General features: G+C 33.8%; 1 protein-coding gene across 7 annotated transcripts; it reads right to left on the bottom strand.

Moving 5' to 3' along the window:
* LOC18598621 (L-2-hydroxyglutarate dehydrogenase, mitochondrial) lies at window positions 6,734-15,412 on the bottom strand. 7 transcript variants are annotated; one of them, XM_007028215.2, is made up of 4 exons: window positions 14,722-15,410; window positions 14,191-14,630; window positions 12,399-12,549; window positions 6,734-6,994 (listed from the first exon to the last, which is right to left on the bottom strand). In XM_007028215.2, exons 1-4 carry the CDS (start codon window positions 15,268-15,270, stop codon window positions 6,881-6,883), a joined length of 1,254 nt encoding a protein of 417 aa, XP_007028277.2. In that variant the 5' UTR covers window positions 15,271-15,410; the 3' UTR covers window positions 6,734-6,880. The 7 variants fall into 7 exon arrangements, 5 of the variants coding, with proteins under 5 accessions (XP_007028277.2, XP_007028274.2, XP_017977891.1 ...); XM_007028212.2 differs by having other exon boundaries at window positions 12,390-12,549; window positions 14,722-15,409; XM_018122402.1 differs by lacking the exon at window positions 6,734-6,994 and adding an exon at window positions 8,995-9,159 and having other exon boundaries at window positions 12,390-12,549.

The raw sequence follows: 15,884 nt of genomic DNA, 5'->3' as shown, positions 1-15,884 counted from the left end.
TCATTTCGTGCTCCAATAGCGACAACCGTTTTTTTGATTGGTACTGCAGTGGCCCTTTGGTTGGGTATTGGAGCAACATTACCGATTGATAAATCCCTAACTTTAGGTCTTTTTTAAATTGAATCAAAAATAAAATATCATGATGTGCGTATCTAGGGAGTAGTCACTTCAAAGTCAAAGTGAATTCTCCCTAGATACATTTATTCAATTTTGGTTCGAATTATCAACTAATCAGAATGGTTCCATATTAGACCAAGATATTTGATTCTCCAAATACATCATTATTCTATACTCCTTCATATGTATGGCGCAACCCAATCCTTGCTTTTCAAGTTTAGAATTCCTTACTTTTCTTTGAATAAAAATTCGAAATGAAAAAGAAATAAATGAAATAGAAATATTAGAAATATATAATACTTCTCTTTCATTTATTTTGTTTTCATTTCGAATTTCGATTTAAAAAAATGTAAGGAATTCTAAACTTGAAAAACAAGGATTGGGTTGTGCCATATATATGAAAGAATATAGAATAATAATATATTTGGTGAATCAAATACCATGGTCTAATAAGGAACCATTCTAATTAGTTGATAATTTTGTGAAAGATTCCTGCAAAAAGGTTTTCCAATATTTTAATGTTAAGTATAGTTATGATTTTTTCGTTCAATTTGTCTATTTTGCAAATAAATAGAAGTTCTATCTATCAATATGTATGGTCTTTGACCATCAATAATGATTTTTCTTTCGAGTTTGGCTACTTTATTGATTCACTTACCTCTATTATGTCAATATTAATCACTACTGGTGGAATTTTGGTTCTTATTTATAGAGATAATTATATGTCTCATGACCAAGGATGTTTAAGATTTTTCGCTTATATGAGTTTGTTCAATACTTCAATGTTGTGAATATCCATTTATGTTCTGTATATCTAGATTTAGATGTAAATTAGATTGGATGAAGATTATAATTTAATCTATCTATCTAATCACTTAGTATTATCTTTATCTTGTAAATTCTATATAGATAAGGAGTTATTAGCCTATAAATAAACCTCTTACTTCATTTGTATCTACACACTTGAATAAGATATTTTTACTCCCTCAAAATACTGTCTCTCCATTTAAATACTTTTTCTTATAGTTGTTATTTCAAGTTATATTTCATAACATGTTATTATCACAATCCTTTGATCTCTCAAGTTTTGGAATTATTTTGTTTTCATCGTCTTCAAGCTTCAAAAAGATTTCAATTATTGAGTTTTGATTTCTAGTTTTAGGAAATTAGGTAAGTGTTAGTATTATTTTACTTTCATCCTCTCAGTTCAAAAGAATTTCAATAGTTGATTTTTGATTTTTGGTTTTAGAAAATCAAGTAAGTGATTTGATATCTCTTTGGTGTTTTCATTCCTTATAGATAAACTCTAATATCAATTTTACTATCATGTAGTATATATTATTTTTTGTACCTTAATTGGAAAGAGAATTTGCTTTTATATAACTATTAATGAAAAATCATGAATGTCCATTCCATAAAGTGAATGCAACAAACAAGCTACTAATAAAAAAAAATCAAATATTCATCTATTCTCTAAAGTGAATCCGACACCATTTAATAATTATGGTCATGGTCATGAATCCATCTATTCTCTAAAGTGAATGCAACATCATTTAATAATTATGATCATTGACATGGAAGAAGTCACTATAATAATTTACACTATCATTATTTTAATTTTATGAAAAATTTTGCCACCAAAAGTGGATGGATAATTTTACCACTAGAAGTATATGGATAATTTTACCACTAGAAGTGGATGGATACCCTAACCCACTAACCCACCAAATGTGGATAAATAACAAAAAGACAAAAATGGAGAGAATAAAAGGAATATAGAAAACATATTGTCATTGATGGGGCATGAAAGATCAACGGTCACGTACCTTTTGTACATCTTGAATTTTATCATGTATCACTAAAAACTAAAATATTTTGTGATGAGTTTAACCATGGTCAAGTTTATATAACATATCAAGATGTTTGTCTACCTTAAAAGAGGAATTAATTATATAATTGGTAATGGAAATTTTCGTTGTTGATTTTCTTATATTGGAAAAGGAATTGATCATTTGATTGATAATGGAAGTATCTAAGAATGAAATTTCTTAATAGTAGTTAATATATTTTAGTATAACTATATCATGAAGATGCTTTAATATGTTCTGATTATATTTGAATAATATATTCTTACAATGTGTTTTTTAGTTATATATTTAATGTTCTTTTATGTTAACTTGTAAGCTTCGTATTGTAAATATCTTATTTTATTGAAGAAAAATGTGGATATTCATCTTGTTGGATCCAAAATCTATGATATAAATATATGTCTTGCAGACATTGCTACAACGCGTACTATACTTAAAGACAAAAAATATTTTTCCCACTTGACAATGGAAGAAACCAATGTCAATACAATATTTGTAGTGCAAGATTAATTAAAAGCTCAAGACGAGCAAATACTTTACTACCTTGCGCAACAAAGTTTATAATAGAGGATGTATTATTTTCAACATCTCAAAGAAATTTATTAAGCTTTAAAGATATTTGTCTGAATGGGTATCGTGTTGAGACAATGAATAAAGAGATAATTAATACTTTTATATTACATTTATTATCTTCGATAAAAAGCGTATAATAATAATAAAAAAATTACCCGTTTTGTTTTGTAGATTGTACTATACAAATATTAGAATGATTGAAACTCAAGTTATAGTAAACCAGAAGTTTACTAATAATTTTAATATTTGGCATGACCTGTTAGGCCATTCTAGATCAACAATGATGCGAAAAAAATATTGAAAGGAAATGTAGTCATCCATTGAAAAACCAAAAAAAATTTCAATCTAATGAATTCTCATGTGTTGCTTACTCTAAAGGCAAATTAATTGTCGTAGCCCAAAACCCGGGCCATGATCGGCGCATGGGCCTAATGAGCACAGCCCGCTAAGCCCAAGCAAGTGTGAGACCTCTATCACGACCCGATTTTCGAGCCGTGACCGGTGCATGGACCTAATGGGCATAGCCCACCAAGCCCAAGCAAGCCTACTTATAAATCTTGCTCATCATTCCATCAACTATTCTTAAAGTCACCTTTCTTACTTCCAATCTATAAGAACCTAATTAATATGCTATAGCAATCAAAACTGCATTTCACATTAACCCAAATAATGTTAACCATTGCCACTCATGGTGGCTTACCAATCAAAATATACATATATGCTCTAAGGCTTGCATTTTAGTTCTTTACATCACATGTACGTATTTACAAACAAAATGACTCTGGGCTTCTAGTGGAATGACCAAGGTGAAAGGACAGCTACTAAATGCCAACATACCTACCAAAGAGACGAAACTACGTGGACACCTTGGCTTAGGTTCCAACTGCCTCCTAATATGAAAACATGAAATTGAAAACAATGAGTGCAAACTCAGTGAGTGAACATAAGAAGGGAACAAGCAACGAAAAGGAAAGTTGATAATCATGATGCACTTATTTGAAAACAACGCAACTTAGTTCAAGTTCTTATTAAAATCCCTACATTAAACCCCTGGTTATTAAATTATTTAATGATGAAGGAACCATATTCAGCATGAAATTGGAAAGAGATGAAATTTCCAGCAATCATCCAAGCAAAACAGTATAAACAGAACGTTTCTCGCTGCAATAAAATCAATTTACAAGTAAATGGGAAATTTTCAAGATTCATCATGCCATATAATCACATGTTATAATAATGATCTTTTTATTACGTATACATATACTTAAGCATATACCAATTAGTATACCACCACATCTCATCCAGCTCATGTGCATCCCCCCACATCGTGCACATAGCCGGACATCCCATCTCACCCAGCTCGTGTGCATCCCCCTACATCGTGCACATAGCCGGACACCCCATCTCACCCAGCTCGTGTGCATCCCCCCACATCGTGCACATAGCCGGACACCCTATCTCACCCAGCTCGTGTGCATCCCTCCACATCATGCACAGTTAATGCCATCATGTTCATCTCCTCACATCGTGCACACGAGCAGTATCACCATCCATCTCCCTCACCACCGTCATCACTGGCAAGCTTCCAAAAAAGCAACTCATTGTAGGCACCTGATTTATTTTCTCACTTACTAAAGCAATAACACATGCATCTAATTCTCCCTTCTCCTTTGCACCAGCCATCAATAGTGTATGTCCAAGGACATTTGTTTTTTATTATGTGCACCAAATAGTAATAAAGCCAATTAAATTTAAAGATACAACCTTGCAAGAAGTATGAATATTGGCATTGAAGATGGAGTAAGAAAGAACTAGCTATATTATATAGAATATCAAATCACTTGTGCAATACTATTTTAGCAATGGTTGTTTCTTCAACCCCACTTTCACCTAGAAGAATAGGGGTTTTTCGTCCTACGATAAAGTATCCAAATAATTCTTTGAAGAAGATATTATCTTGCATCAAAAATCAAAGAAAACATTGATAAATTTCATTAGTTGAGGTAAGTCAAGTAAGAAACAGTGAGGCAAATGTGAATCACTTGGCAGCTGCAATGATCACTACAAGGGGAGCTTGCAAAAGATGGTAAGGAACCTTCAATGTCATGAAAAAAGATGAGTGAAAAATCTATTTCTAGTAATGCCATTGTTTTGAGATCAACTAACAAGGCAAAAGGTAGGAATTTGATCTACTTCTTCTCTTTCTTTATAATTTGTTATAAGAACAACGGATGATAATGCTTTGTAACTGACATGTGATTGTTAAGGAGATTCTATTATGCGTGGATCTTACAGCCCATGCAAGTAAAGGACTCATTGATCCTGCTATTAGCAATGAGAGCAATGAAGACAAATGAAGATTAGAGGCGAATTGTGCAATTTGACTATAAAAAGAGCTTTGGTGTTTAAGGTCATAGTTTTTGAAAAAATAATGTATTTCATAAGGTTTCAACATCCCACATTGCTAAAGTACCAAAAAAGATTAATGCTTTAAGTAAGCAAACCCATTATGAGCTTGTTGCAAGGAACGAAAAAGGAGTGAGCTCGTGCACAAACAAGATCAAGTCGTCAAGCTTTGAGAAAATTCAGATTTCCCCCCTTACTTAAGTCTATTTTCTCTATTTTTTCGCTTATTTTATGTTGATCTTATGCTGATATTAAGTAATGTTAACTCTCTGCTCTAGCCTATAAATACAGCCTACCGACCTTAGTCACAAGACACCCACTCATCTCTTATAAAGCTTTTTTGTATGTCTGTTGCCTGACATTTCTTAACCATTATTTGACTGATTTTATGCTGATATTTAGTAATGTTAACTCTATGCTCCAGCATATAAATACAGTCTATTTACCTCAATCTCAAGACACCCACTCATCTCCTCTAAAGCTTTTATGTTAGTTTGTTGCCTGATATTTCTTAATCGTTATTTGACTGATTTTATGCTGATATTCAGTAATGTTAACTCTCTGCTCCAGCCTATAAATACAACCTATCTACGTCAATCTCAAAACACCCACTCATCTCCTCTAAAGCTTTTCTGTTAGTTTGTTGCCTGATATTTCTTAACCGTTATTTGACTTGATATTTGTTAAAGGTTATTTGACTTGATATTTGTTAAAGGTTATTTGACTCAGCATCTCGATTTTCTTTGATTTTTTGCTGATTTTATGTTGATTTTTTCGCTGATTTTATGTTGATATTTTGTAATGTTATCTTGATTTTCTCTATTAGTTTGTTACCTGATATTTCTTAACCATTATTTGACTTGATATTTGTTAAAGGTTATTTAACTCAACATCTTTATTTCCTTTGATTTTTTGTTGATTTTATGTTGATTTTATACTGATATTTAGTTAACTTTCTACTCCAACCTATAAATACAGCTTATCTACCTCAGTAAGAAGACACCCACTCATCTCCTCTAAAGCTCTTTGCATAGTTCCTCTAAAGCTTCTTTAAACTTTCACTTTATTTTCCTTGCTTTCCCGTTAAGTTGCTTCTTTCAAGAAAAAGTGTTTCTATTGTTTCTGTTATCCCTTACTAGTTTGTGCAAACTAATAAGGAAGAGATTATTGAATCTTGAAAAATAACCACTACAGTCCCTTTGCATCGAATTTCGTATTCCGAAAAGACGACAATTATTCATAAAGACAGCAAAATTATGCCTCAGACTTTCTTGAAATTTTCTGTACTTCATTATTTTGCCAACAATAGTTTAGTAATGCAATTTGATGTTTTGAGATAAAATCTTCATTTTAAAATTTAATAGATCTAAGTTGAATTATAGCAAAACCTTAAAAGATTTGGATATATTTACCCAAATAAGTAAGCTTCGCTGACTGCGAAATATGTTGAGATTCGGTTGGATGACTTTCGACCCCAAGTTACGACTCCAGATGATTAATTGAGTTGTTTCATGGAAATAGATTCCTTCTCCGTAGAAGGAGAGGTCCCTTTAATCCCAAGTGGGCAGGTTGGGTTGGAGCAAGAGCAATAGGTTCTCTTGTGAAGTCATTGGAATAGGTTCAATGACAGACTTCGGGTTCGTCTATCCCTTGATGGATTCCAACTCACTTCCGGTTTAAATTACTAGGAAAATGGTTTGGGTCCGTTTATCCCTCAACGGATACAAACCAAAATGGATTCGAGAATGGACTTTTCATCGCTTCGAAAGTAGTAAAAAAAATAAAAATTCTATTTTCAATTTTTATCACGTAACATACAAACATTTGGGAGTAAAAGAGTAATAAAAAATCTTAACCGCAGCAATGCGTAGGCATGAAGCTGCTTGTCTGCTTCCTATAATAAGTATATTCCATTATCATCCCAAGAGTCTAGCAGCTACATATTCTGCAATCGCCATGCTTGAAGTCAGCCCAGGTGACTCAATTCCAAAAAGATTTACGAGACCAGTCACTCCATGAATTTCTCCTTCCTATAGAAATGAAAATCTAGATTTCAGAAATCTGTGAAAACAGCCAAAATCCACTCATAACCAACAAAACAATGAACTCCATCTTTGCAAAAATTGCATGATACAACAATTCAAGACGAAAACAAAAACCTGGTTTGCTGGATCTGTTTTATCAAAGTTTTGTAAAATGAATTTGTAAGCTACATTCTTACAAATAAGAAGAAGCGGTCATAGTAAAAGGCTCAGAACTTAGATATGATGAAGAGGAAACAAAATGAGTCCTTGCCATAGGATATAGGTGAGTGTCATTATTACTTCGATCTTTAACAGATCAACAACGAGCATGACGGGGAGAAAATGGAAATCAATGTATTATATTTTTTATACAACCAGTATTAATAGCAAAGGGCACAATACGAAGAAATAAAAACAATATTGCTCCTTAAAGCATTAACATATACAAGGTTAGCTCCAAGTTGACAGAAACCTAGTTTGGATGGCTCAATATTGAATTTTGTCACTATACTTTCAACTTTGTTTATTTTTGGACAAAAACTAATAAAGTTGGAATATTCAATGGATATTTCGTCAATACAATGGCAAATTTCCATCAATTCTATTACTTTTTGTCCATTCAACAAAATTGAAAGTATAATGATAAAAGACAATAAAATTGAAATATAATGACAACATTCAACATTGATTCATAGTATAATGGCAAATTTGACCATAATACCGTCCAAATTAGAAATATTAAGGCACAGTTAAATAAATTGTCTATTGAGTTAATGACATGATTTGAAGCATATCAACCTGATTTACCATGTCTAGTTACCCTTGTTACTGCATTTTTGCTTGTACAAAAGTCTGACCAGCCATGATAATTAGCATGAACTAAACATTTATCTAAAGACAGAATTTCAGCTATCAAGGGAAACTAGATCTTTTTAATCTTACGTTGCATGAAGCTCCACAATATACTCTCCTCAAGAATTTTTTATCAATTATGTTAGGCTGCAATGTACCAACTTCCATCACTATCAGCAATTGTTACTGCTCATGCTTAATTGTTGAGAAAATCAGACAAAAATTGAGCAACAGACAAGTCAGAATGAGCTCTCTAGATGACCAAAGCTCATGTTGCATAGATATTTAAAAGCCCCACTTACTCTAAAGATGAAATTGATTTTTTTCTGTTCATTGGGACAAAAAATTAATTCTGGCAGCAAAGAAGAAAAAAGTTTAAAAGAGACCGATAGCATAAAAATATGTTTAAAATTGGAAGGCCATTCATGAGAATTGTAGCAAAAAGAATTAGATAGAAGTAATATTGTTCTGACATGGCCTTTCCACATATTTACTCTTCATTCATCAATCAACTCAATCTAAAGATTACGTGTGTGACTGATAATATGAATTCACTTACTTATCCACTGCTCTATAGACTATGTTCTGGATGACAAACTTGAGACCTTGTATATTGAGATTTCCTCCATCTATTGATTCTTTGTGGTTGTCTTTCTTTCCTTCTTCTGTTGCTCTCCCTATTTTCTGCATCTCTCCCTAATTGCTTCTGCCTATCTATGATTTTCACTCTAATTTCTAGATTATTTATCTCTTTTCCCTTACTTATTTTACATCACATTGTTATCAGAGCTCAACAAAGCGTTTCCTATTAATTTATCCCTTCTTTTTCTTTTTTTGTCAAAATCATGAGATCTATTAAAAAAGATTCCAAACAATTTTCTTCTAAAAAAAAGAAGTTCTATTGAAAAAAGAAATTCTGAAAATAAGGCAAAAAGAAGAAGAAAACAGTGCCCCAAACAGAGATAAAATTAATTCACCGCTGACTGATCACCAATCCACCACTGTCGCAACCTTCACCAATTGCCAATCGATAACCCCATAAATTGTCATCCCCTATTTCCATTGCATTCACCAGAAAATTTAGAAAGAAAGAAAGCCAAACTTCAAATTTAGATCTGCAAAAATCCAACCATCAGACACAGTACCATCATACTGAACCATTTGGTAGCTAATGTCATCTTAACAATGAAGTCCCAATGTTAACAACATCGTCATGTGCCTCCATACATTAAATCAGGTCACGAGCCAAACCACCCCACCCAATGCATCACTGGCATCAATGGCACATCAGGTACCACTTCACCTTAGTTGCAACGTGCCTGTGACACGTAAGCAATTTTTGAAGACTTTCTTCCTTGCTAATTATAATGTCCTGATTACAATTATGAGGTCTTTTTTGTGAGATTTGAACTCTAAGGATCAGATTTTAATGGACAAAAAATCTTTATTTCGAGATGCATCAAGATTAATTCAGAGCAAATTGAGAGTCTAGTAGATGATATTTATGAAGCCACTTTGCATTTAAAAGTTAATTGCTTTGAGAGACAAATATAGCTTTGCAAATCTTCATCCTTCAGGTTCATGAATATCATGATTTTAAAGATTATATACTTCAGAGAAGAAAAGATTTCAAAATTGAAGATTATAATATGTATAAGATGGAATGACGAAAGTAAACATTCAATACGGGAAAGTACATTATGAAGTTTGTGTTACACTTATAAAATTTCATACATCTTTCGTTTCCTTGACAAGTTCATTTTCTCAAGCATGTTCCACCAATGTGTTTAAGGATGACCCGATTGTAATGGATATTGTAAATGCCAAAGCGAAAGTTGAGGAACAAAAGAAGATTGACATTCAAGATGTTATGGTTGTGGACACATCCTTTATTTATGAGGGCAAAGAATATGATCATAAGGAAGTGGAAAAAAAAATAAGGCAAGAGGTCGAATTTGGTGAGCTAAAGCAACTTGATTTCTCTTAAGCTGACGATATAGAGAATATACAAGTTTGGCTATGATTTTGGAATCTAAAATTGTGGCTGACCAAGTAAATGAGGAGTCTAATGCCGTGCAATTTGATGGAAAAATTTCCACCATTCCATTCTCCCTAGCCCGTTTTAAAATGATGAGATAGAAGTCTTGTTGATCATGTTGATGCTGCAAAAGAACTCTACTACCGGGAATTTTATTTGTTGATGTTGCTTAAAAATATTTCTCCTTTAACATTTCAAAACTCAACATCGAGCTTTCTCCAGCAAGAGGAAAATGATGCAGGATGATGAGAAGCAACATGAAGGATTAAATAATCTGGTTTATTTTGTTTATGTTTTATATTTTTTTTTTTTTTTAAAGGTGAATTTTATTGAATCAAAACTAGAATGCCATAACAAGTCTAGCACCCAAAACTGGTAGAAGACTCTTCTTGGCATAGGAAGCTAGCTTTAAATGGGTTTTACCCCTGTACAATTTGCAAAAGAGAGCTGCACATCAAAGCTTTTGGCAGCAAAGACAAAACAAGAGAGCCTATGTTTTATATTTTTTATGGGTCAATTATAACTTTCACCAATATTTGGGATAATAGAATATTTAGGTTATTTTATATTAATAGTATTTCACCCATTTTCCAAGTATTAGGATTTTAAGGCTATATTTGGTGTTTTGCATTTTATTAGGGCTTAGGGTTTAGCTTATAAATATTTTTGTTATTTTAGTATCAATTAAGTCTTGTATGATGAATTTTTGAAACTTTGAATATTGAGATTTTCTTTTTCAACTGATTTATTTTGGTTTTCTTTTCTTTATTCTTTTGTTTCACTTCCTATTTCCCTTGTTTTTCCCCAACTGCTTCTACGAATCTCTGATTTTCCCTCTAATTTCTATTATCCATCTCTTTTCCCTTGTTCTACATTAAATAATGATGCTGGATGAAGCGAAGCTATATGAGGGGTTATATTATCTCGTTTATTTGGTTAATTTGTTATATGTTATGGGTTAATTGTAACTTTCGTCAATATTTAGGATACTATAGAATATTTAGGTTGTTTTATATAAATTAGTATTTCACTTATTATTTTCCAAGTATTGGGGGTTTAGGGTTATATTCAGTATTTTGTGTTTTATTCTGGTTTAGAAATTAGCCTATAAAATCTATGATAGAGTTTTGATTAGGTTTTGGATGATGAACTTGAGAATTTGAATACTGAGATTGTCTTCCTCTATGGATTCTCCCTAGTTTTCCCCCCTAACTCTTCTACTTCTGTCCCTATTCCTCTGTTTCTCCGTAAATCCTTTCACCCATCTCTGATTTTTTTTCTAACGTCTATTATTTATCTTGTTTCAATTATTTGTTCATCAACCCTAAATACCAAAATGCATACAATTTAACTGAAAATATATAACAAATCAGTAAAATATAACATTAAATAATTAAGTCCTTCAATCAACTTCCTTTCGTATTGCATCAAAAGGCCTCTCTTATATTTAAAATCCCAAAATACCCCAAATTTAATTAGTGTGGTTTATATATTATCAGCATCTTAACAGTGGTATTAATGGAGGCATCACCCATAGGATCCAAGTAAAAGAGTCAAATGGAGAAATGCTTCCAAGGTCTTGTTTCCCACTTAAACTTAAAAGAAAGCTCTACAAGACAATTTTAATGCCAATTTTGCTTTATGAATATTGGGCAGGCATAAACTTGAGCAAAAGAGGAATGTAACTGAAATGAGGATACGGCAATGGATATGTGTGAAACAGAAGAAACAATAAGACTAGAATTGAGTGCATTTGAGAAAAAGTTTGGGTAATAAAACTTTTGGACAAGATCATCGATGCGTTTAACATGGTTTGAACGTGTGAGACCAAGGAATAAACCTCTCACTATGTTTGGTAGGAGGGAAGGAGGAAGGAAGGAAAGGGAGTGGAAGGAAAATAGTGTTTCTTTCCTTTCCTTCCTTTGTTTGGTGGAAGGGAAGTAGGAGGGGGGAAGGAAAATAGATGGATTTGCACCTTTCCTTTCCCTCCAAATCAAACCCTTCCAAACCCCTAATCTCTTTCTTTCCCTCTATTTTCCAGCTTTCATACCAAACAAAGGGAAAGAAAAACAACTTTCCTTCCTTTCCCTGATTTTTTCTTTCCTCGCCTTCTTCCCTTCTCTCTACTTTCCTTCCTGCCAAACAAGGTTTATAAAGGAATGGAAGTTAACCTATTAAAAGGGACCACAAATTTAAGGCTCTCAATGGCTCAAAATAAAGTACAATGGCCAAAGCTAGTCCATTTAGCTTATCCAAGTAGCGGGAGAGTGCTTGGTTGTTGTTTCTCTGTTTGCTAAGTTTCTCACCAATCATATATTTTGGATAAACAATTGCCTGATGCTAACCTGGATAACAGGTGTAGATCCTGCAATCCTCTTGTAGAGAAAATTCTGCATGTAAGCTAGTTTTCTCAAAATTAAAAACAAATGCACTATACATGATATGCATATGGCTAGGCAAAATTATATATCAAGTTTAATACTTCACATAAAAGGGAGTACAAAAGAAAACCTGTATTACAAAATCACAGGCAGACTGTCCTGGTCCAGAGAGTTTTGGTCGAATCCCTGCATAACCTGGTAGTAGAGATCCATCTTTGAGATTTGGGTAGTACTTTCGAATCTCGGGATAAAATCTTTCAACACGGTCAGCACTTACAGAATAGTTGAACCTGGAAGCACGGGCCCACCAAGCTTAGGTTTTGAGCACATGACTATGTCTTTCATAATACAAGCACACAACATTCTGTTAAGGAAAAAAAACTAACACCTGAATTAGTTGCTTTTAAGCAACAAATGCAGTAAGGAACTTACCTGAAAGGAACTCAAAATATCTTTAAAGTTCAAAAGATCAAAAATTGTTCTGCTACTTATTTCAAGAATGCTTCAATGCATTGGTTGAGCCATAAAAAAGCTTGTGATGCAATGACCACAAGCACTACCCCACCTCCCTCTTAAATGAAAAGTAAAGTGGGAATTGAAATTTTAATGTTAACCTTTGAACGAGGGTTAATCAACCTGACAAAACTCAGCTACTCAATTAATAGAATTCTTGTGATGGTCCTCTTACGCTGACACCCATACAGGTCTTCTAACTCCAACACAGGAAATATCAGATGAAGTACACACCACCTGAATATAAAAGGTTACTGGTAGACACTGAAGAAAACTCACAGGCTATCTCCCACCAAGTTTCCTCTATGACAACCCCATTCCAAGAGTCAGATTTTTGCCTCCAGTACAATGGAAAACAGAATGCAGTGCCTTCGCTCAAAAAAAGACAAGGGAAGCATAAGACAGTGGAATTATGTGATTCAAAAGGTTCTAGCAAAGGCGAAAGTAGAAAAAAATAAACGGGATTTTTGTTAGATGCAATTGAATTTTCTACTGAATACCTGCAGAGAATGTTCTGACTCAAACAGAGTTGCTCAAATGGAATTATGACAGTAGATAAACTCGCTAATCATCAATGACATTGAAAGAACCTTAACATGCTATACATGCTATAAATTTTATGCTAAGCTAAGCATCAAGAATTCAAGATATATCTGCCAACTACTGCATTAGCTTAGGGCATTGGCTACTTTTTAACAGAAAAAGCAGGAAAAGGGACTGATGATCTAGGTTTAATGCAGAAAAAACAATGACATTGAAAAAAATGGGGGACTGGAAGAAGAGATGAAGTAATAGCTACAACAACTTATCATCAAAATTCAAAGAAAGAAATGAGGAGGACATGAAACCTTAAAAGGAAAGGCACCTAGCATAAGATGAGGAAAAAAAAAACGCAAAGCATGCTGCTAGACAGAAAGAATATAATCACAGCATCAATAGAAACAAATCATACAAATAGAACCTATTTGACACTGGGATGGAATTCTTATGTGGCATATTTCCATTGTCAAGAAACGGAAGAGAGAAACAGAAAAAGCAAAACCCACAATGATTTCAATACAAATTACTTGCTTGCATTTATTTACTGTTATTCCACATATGCCTTCAAGTGAAATGGCGCCTTGTATTATAGTAAAAAAGTTTCCAACCCTCCAAACCCAAGCAACGCCAGCTGTAGCAAAATGCTTATGCCTCTACATGGGACCATAGTCTGGTTAATTGAAGAAATACATATCTACCAATTGTGGACCTTGTATAAAGGAAGTAAACAAACAAAAGTTTACAAATTCATGGTTTATGCAATCGAAAGTAGGAATTAAATACATATTAAAGAGACAATTATACCACCCAAATCATCATATTAAAAAAAAAGTCATCATATCATCATTAAAAAATAGAATGTGATGAGATAGAAATACCTATTAAGAAAGCTGGATGTATCATCTACATGATGAATCCACTCAACATCTGGGCCAAACTTGAGCTGGCCATCTAAATCCAGAGTGACATGCACTCCAAGACCGCCTTCCTCTGGTATAGGATATATCAAATGTTTGAAAGGAGCAAGTCTAGTAGAATTTGAAAGGGTAAAGTAGGAACCACGAGCATAATATGCAGGAGGAATGGTAGCAGTGTTTAGACCGTGGAATCTCTTAGCCAGGGCGGAAGCACTCAAGCCTGAAGAATTCACTACGAATTTAGGAGAAAGTATGAGGTCTGGTTGCAATGGAGTGCTTCCATCCCAGTTTCCAAGACTTTTGCTTTCGCAAACGTGGAGGGCCATCTGATTTTCTTCAAGATGACCTCCAACGACAGTGGTATTGTAAGAGAAGGTGGTTCCCTTTGTTTCAGCCTCCGCCTGGAATGGTGGTTGTTAATAAGTAATTAAGTTTATATAAAAAGAAGAAGAAGAAGAAGAAAAAGGAAAAAAGAACATTGGAGATGCATACCACTAAAGACAGCATTAGAGAATGGGTATCCACAATGCCAGAAGAAGGAGACAGCAAGGCTTTGACACATTGCAATTCAGGTTCCATTGTGATGGCCTCAGAAGCGTCCAACATCCTGAGACCTTCAACCCCATTTTGAATCCCACGATTTAACAGATGATTTAACTTTGGAATGTCCGACGCTCCAGTAGCAACTATGAGCTTCCCAATCTGCTTATGAGGTATCCCATGTTGAGAGCAGTACTGATAAAGTAAGTTTCTTCCTCTCACACAAAAACGAGCCTTGAGAGAATTGGAAGGATAGTAGATGCCGGCATGGATGACCTCGCTGTTGCGGGAGCTAGTGGCTGTTCCGAAGGTGGGGGCAGAGTCCAGGACCAACACCTCTTTCCCCTTGAGCGACAGCTCTCTGGCCACTGCCACTCCCACTATTCCCGCTCCAATCACAACGCACTCCGCCTTCTCTTTTGGGGCATTCCACGATTTTGCTGGTAAATTAATCCGTCTTTTTGACTTGCTTATCAACCTGCCAACACCTTGCCTGAGCATCTTTCTACTTTCTCCTTCCTGCAACCTTCTTTCATAATCGATACTAGCGCTCCGACCAAGGATACGTTATTGTTCTGTGTTGCTTTTGAGATTTTACATTGAGCAGAGAAAGGCCCATAGAATGCTGCGGGCCCGATCAACTTAAAGTGAAAAAAAGCTGAAAGATATGAAGACAACCAAGAAAGGTTAGAGTTTTTAAAGCTCGAAACTGTTTGTCAATCCGAATTCAACCCAAATTAAATCATCATGTATCAAATATTTAGATTATGTCAGTATCAATTAATTAACAGATTTAGAGATAATTTTTAATAGATATAGATTTTTTTTTTGTTAGGAAAGAAGTCTTTTCACAATTTTACATTGCTTTTGGTAATTCCTCATCACTCTCTTTTGCATTAACACATGACAAATTTTGAATTTGGTACACTATTTTTAAGGATAATTGTTTCAAAACTTTGTAAAGATAAATTTTCAAACGTCTGATAGTGTGCATCAAAGAGATCCAAAATGAACTTGTGTGATATCTTTTATAGTGGTATCATCGAAAGAGCAAACAGATTGGATAGATTTCAAGTTAAAGTTGAATCCAAATACTTTCGATAATAAATCTATAG

Source organism: Theobroma cacao, chromosome 5 (genome assembly GCF_000208745.1).
Source record: "Theobroma cacao cultivar B97-61/B2 chromosome 5, Criollo_cocoa_genome_V2, whole genome shotgun sequence".
Lineage (NCBI taxonomy): Eukaryota > Viridiplantae > Streptophyta > Magnoliopsida > Malvales > Malvaceae > Theobroma > Theobroma cacao.
The sequence above is the reverse complement of the archived record's forward strand: the minus strand, read 5'-3'. Positions and strand labels throughout refer to the sequence as shown.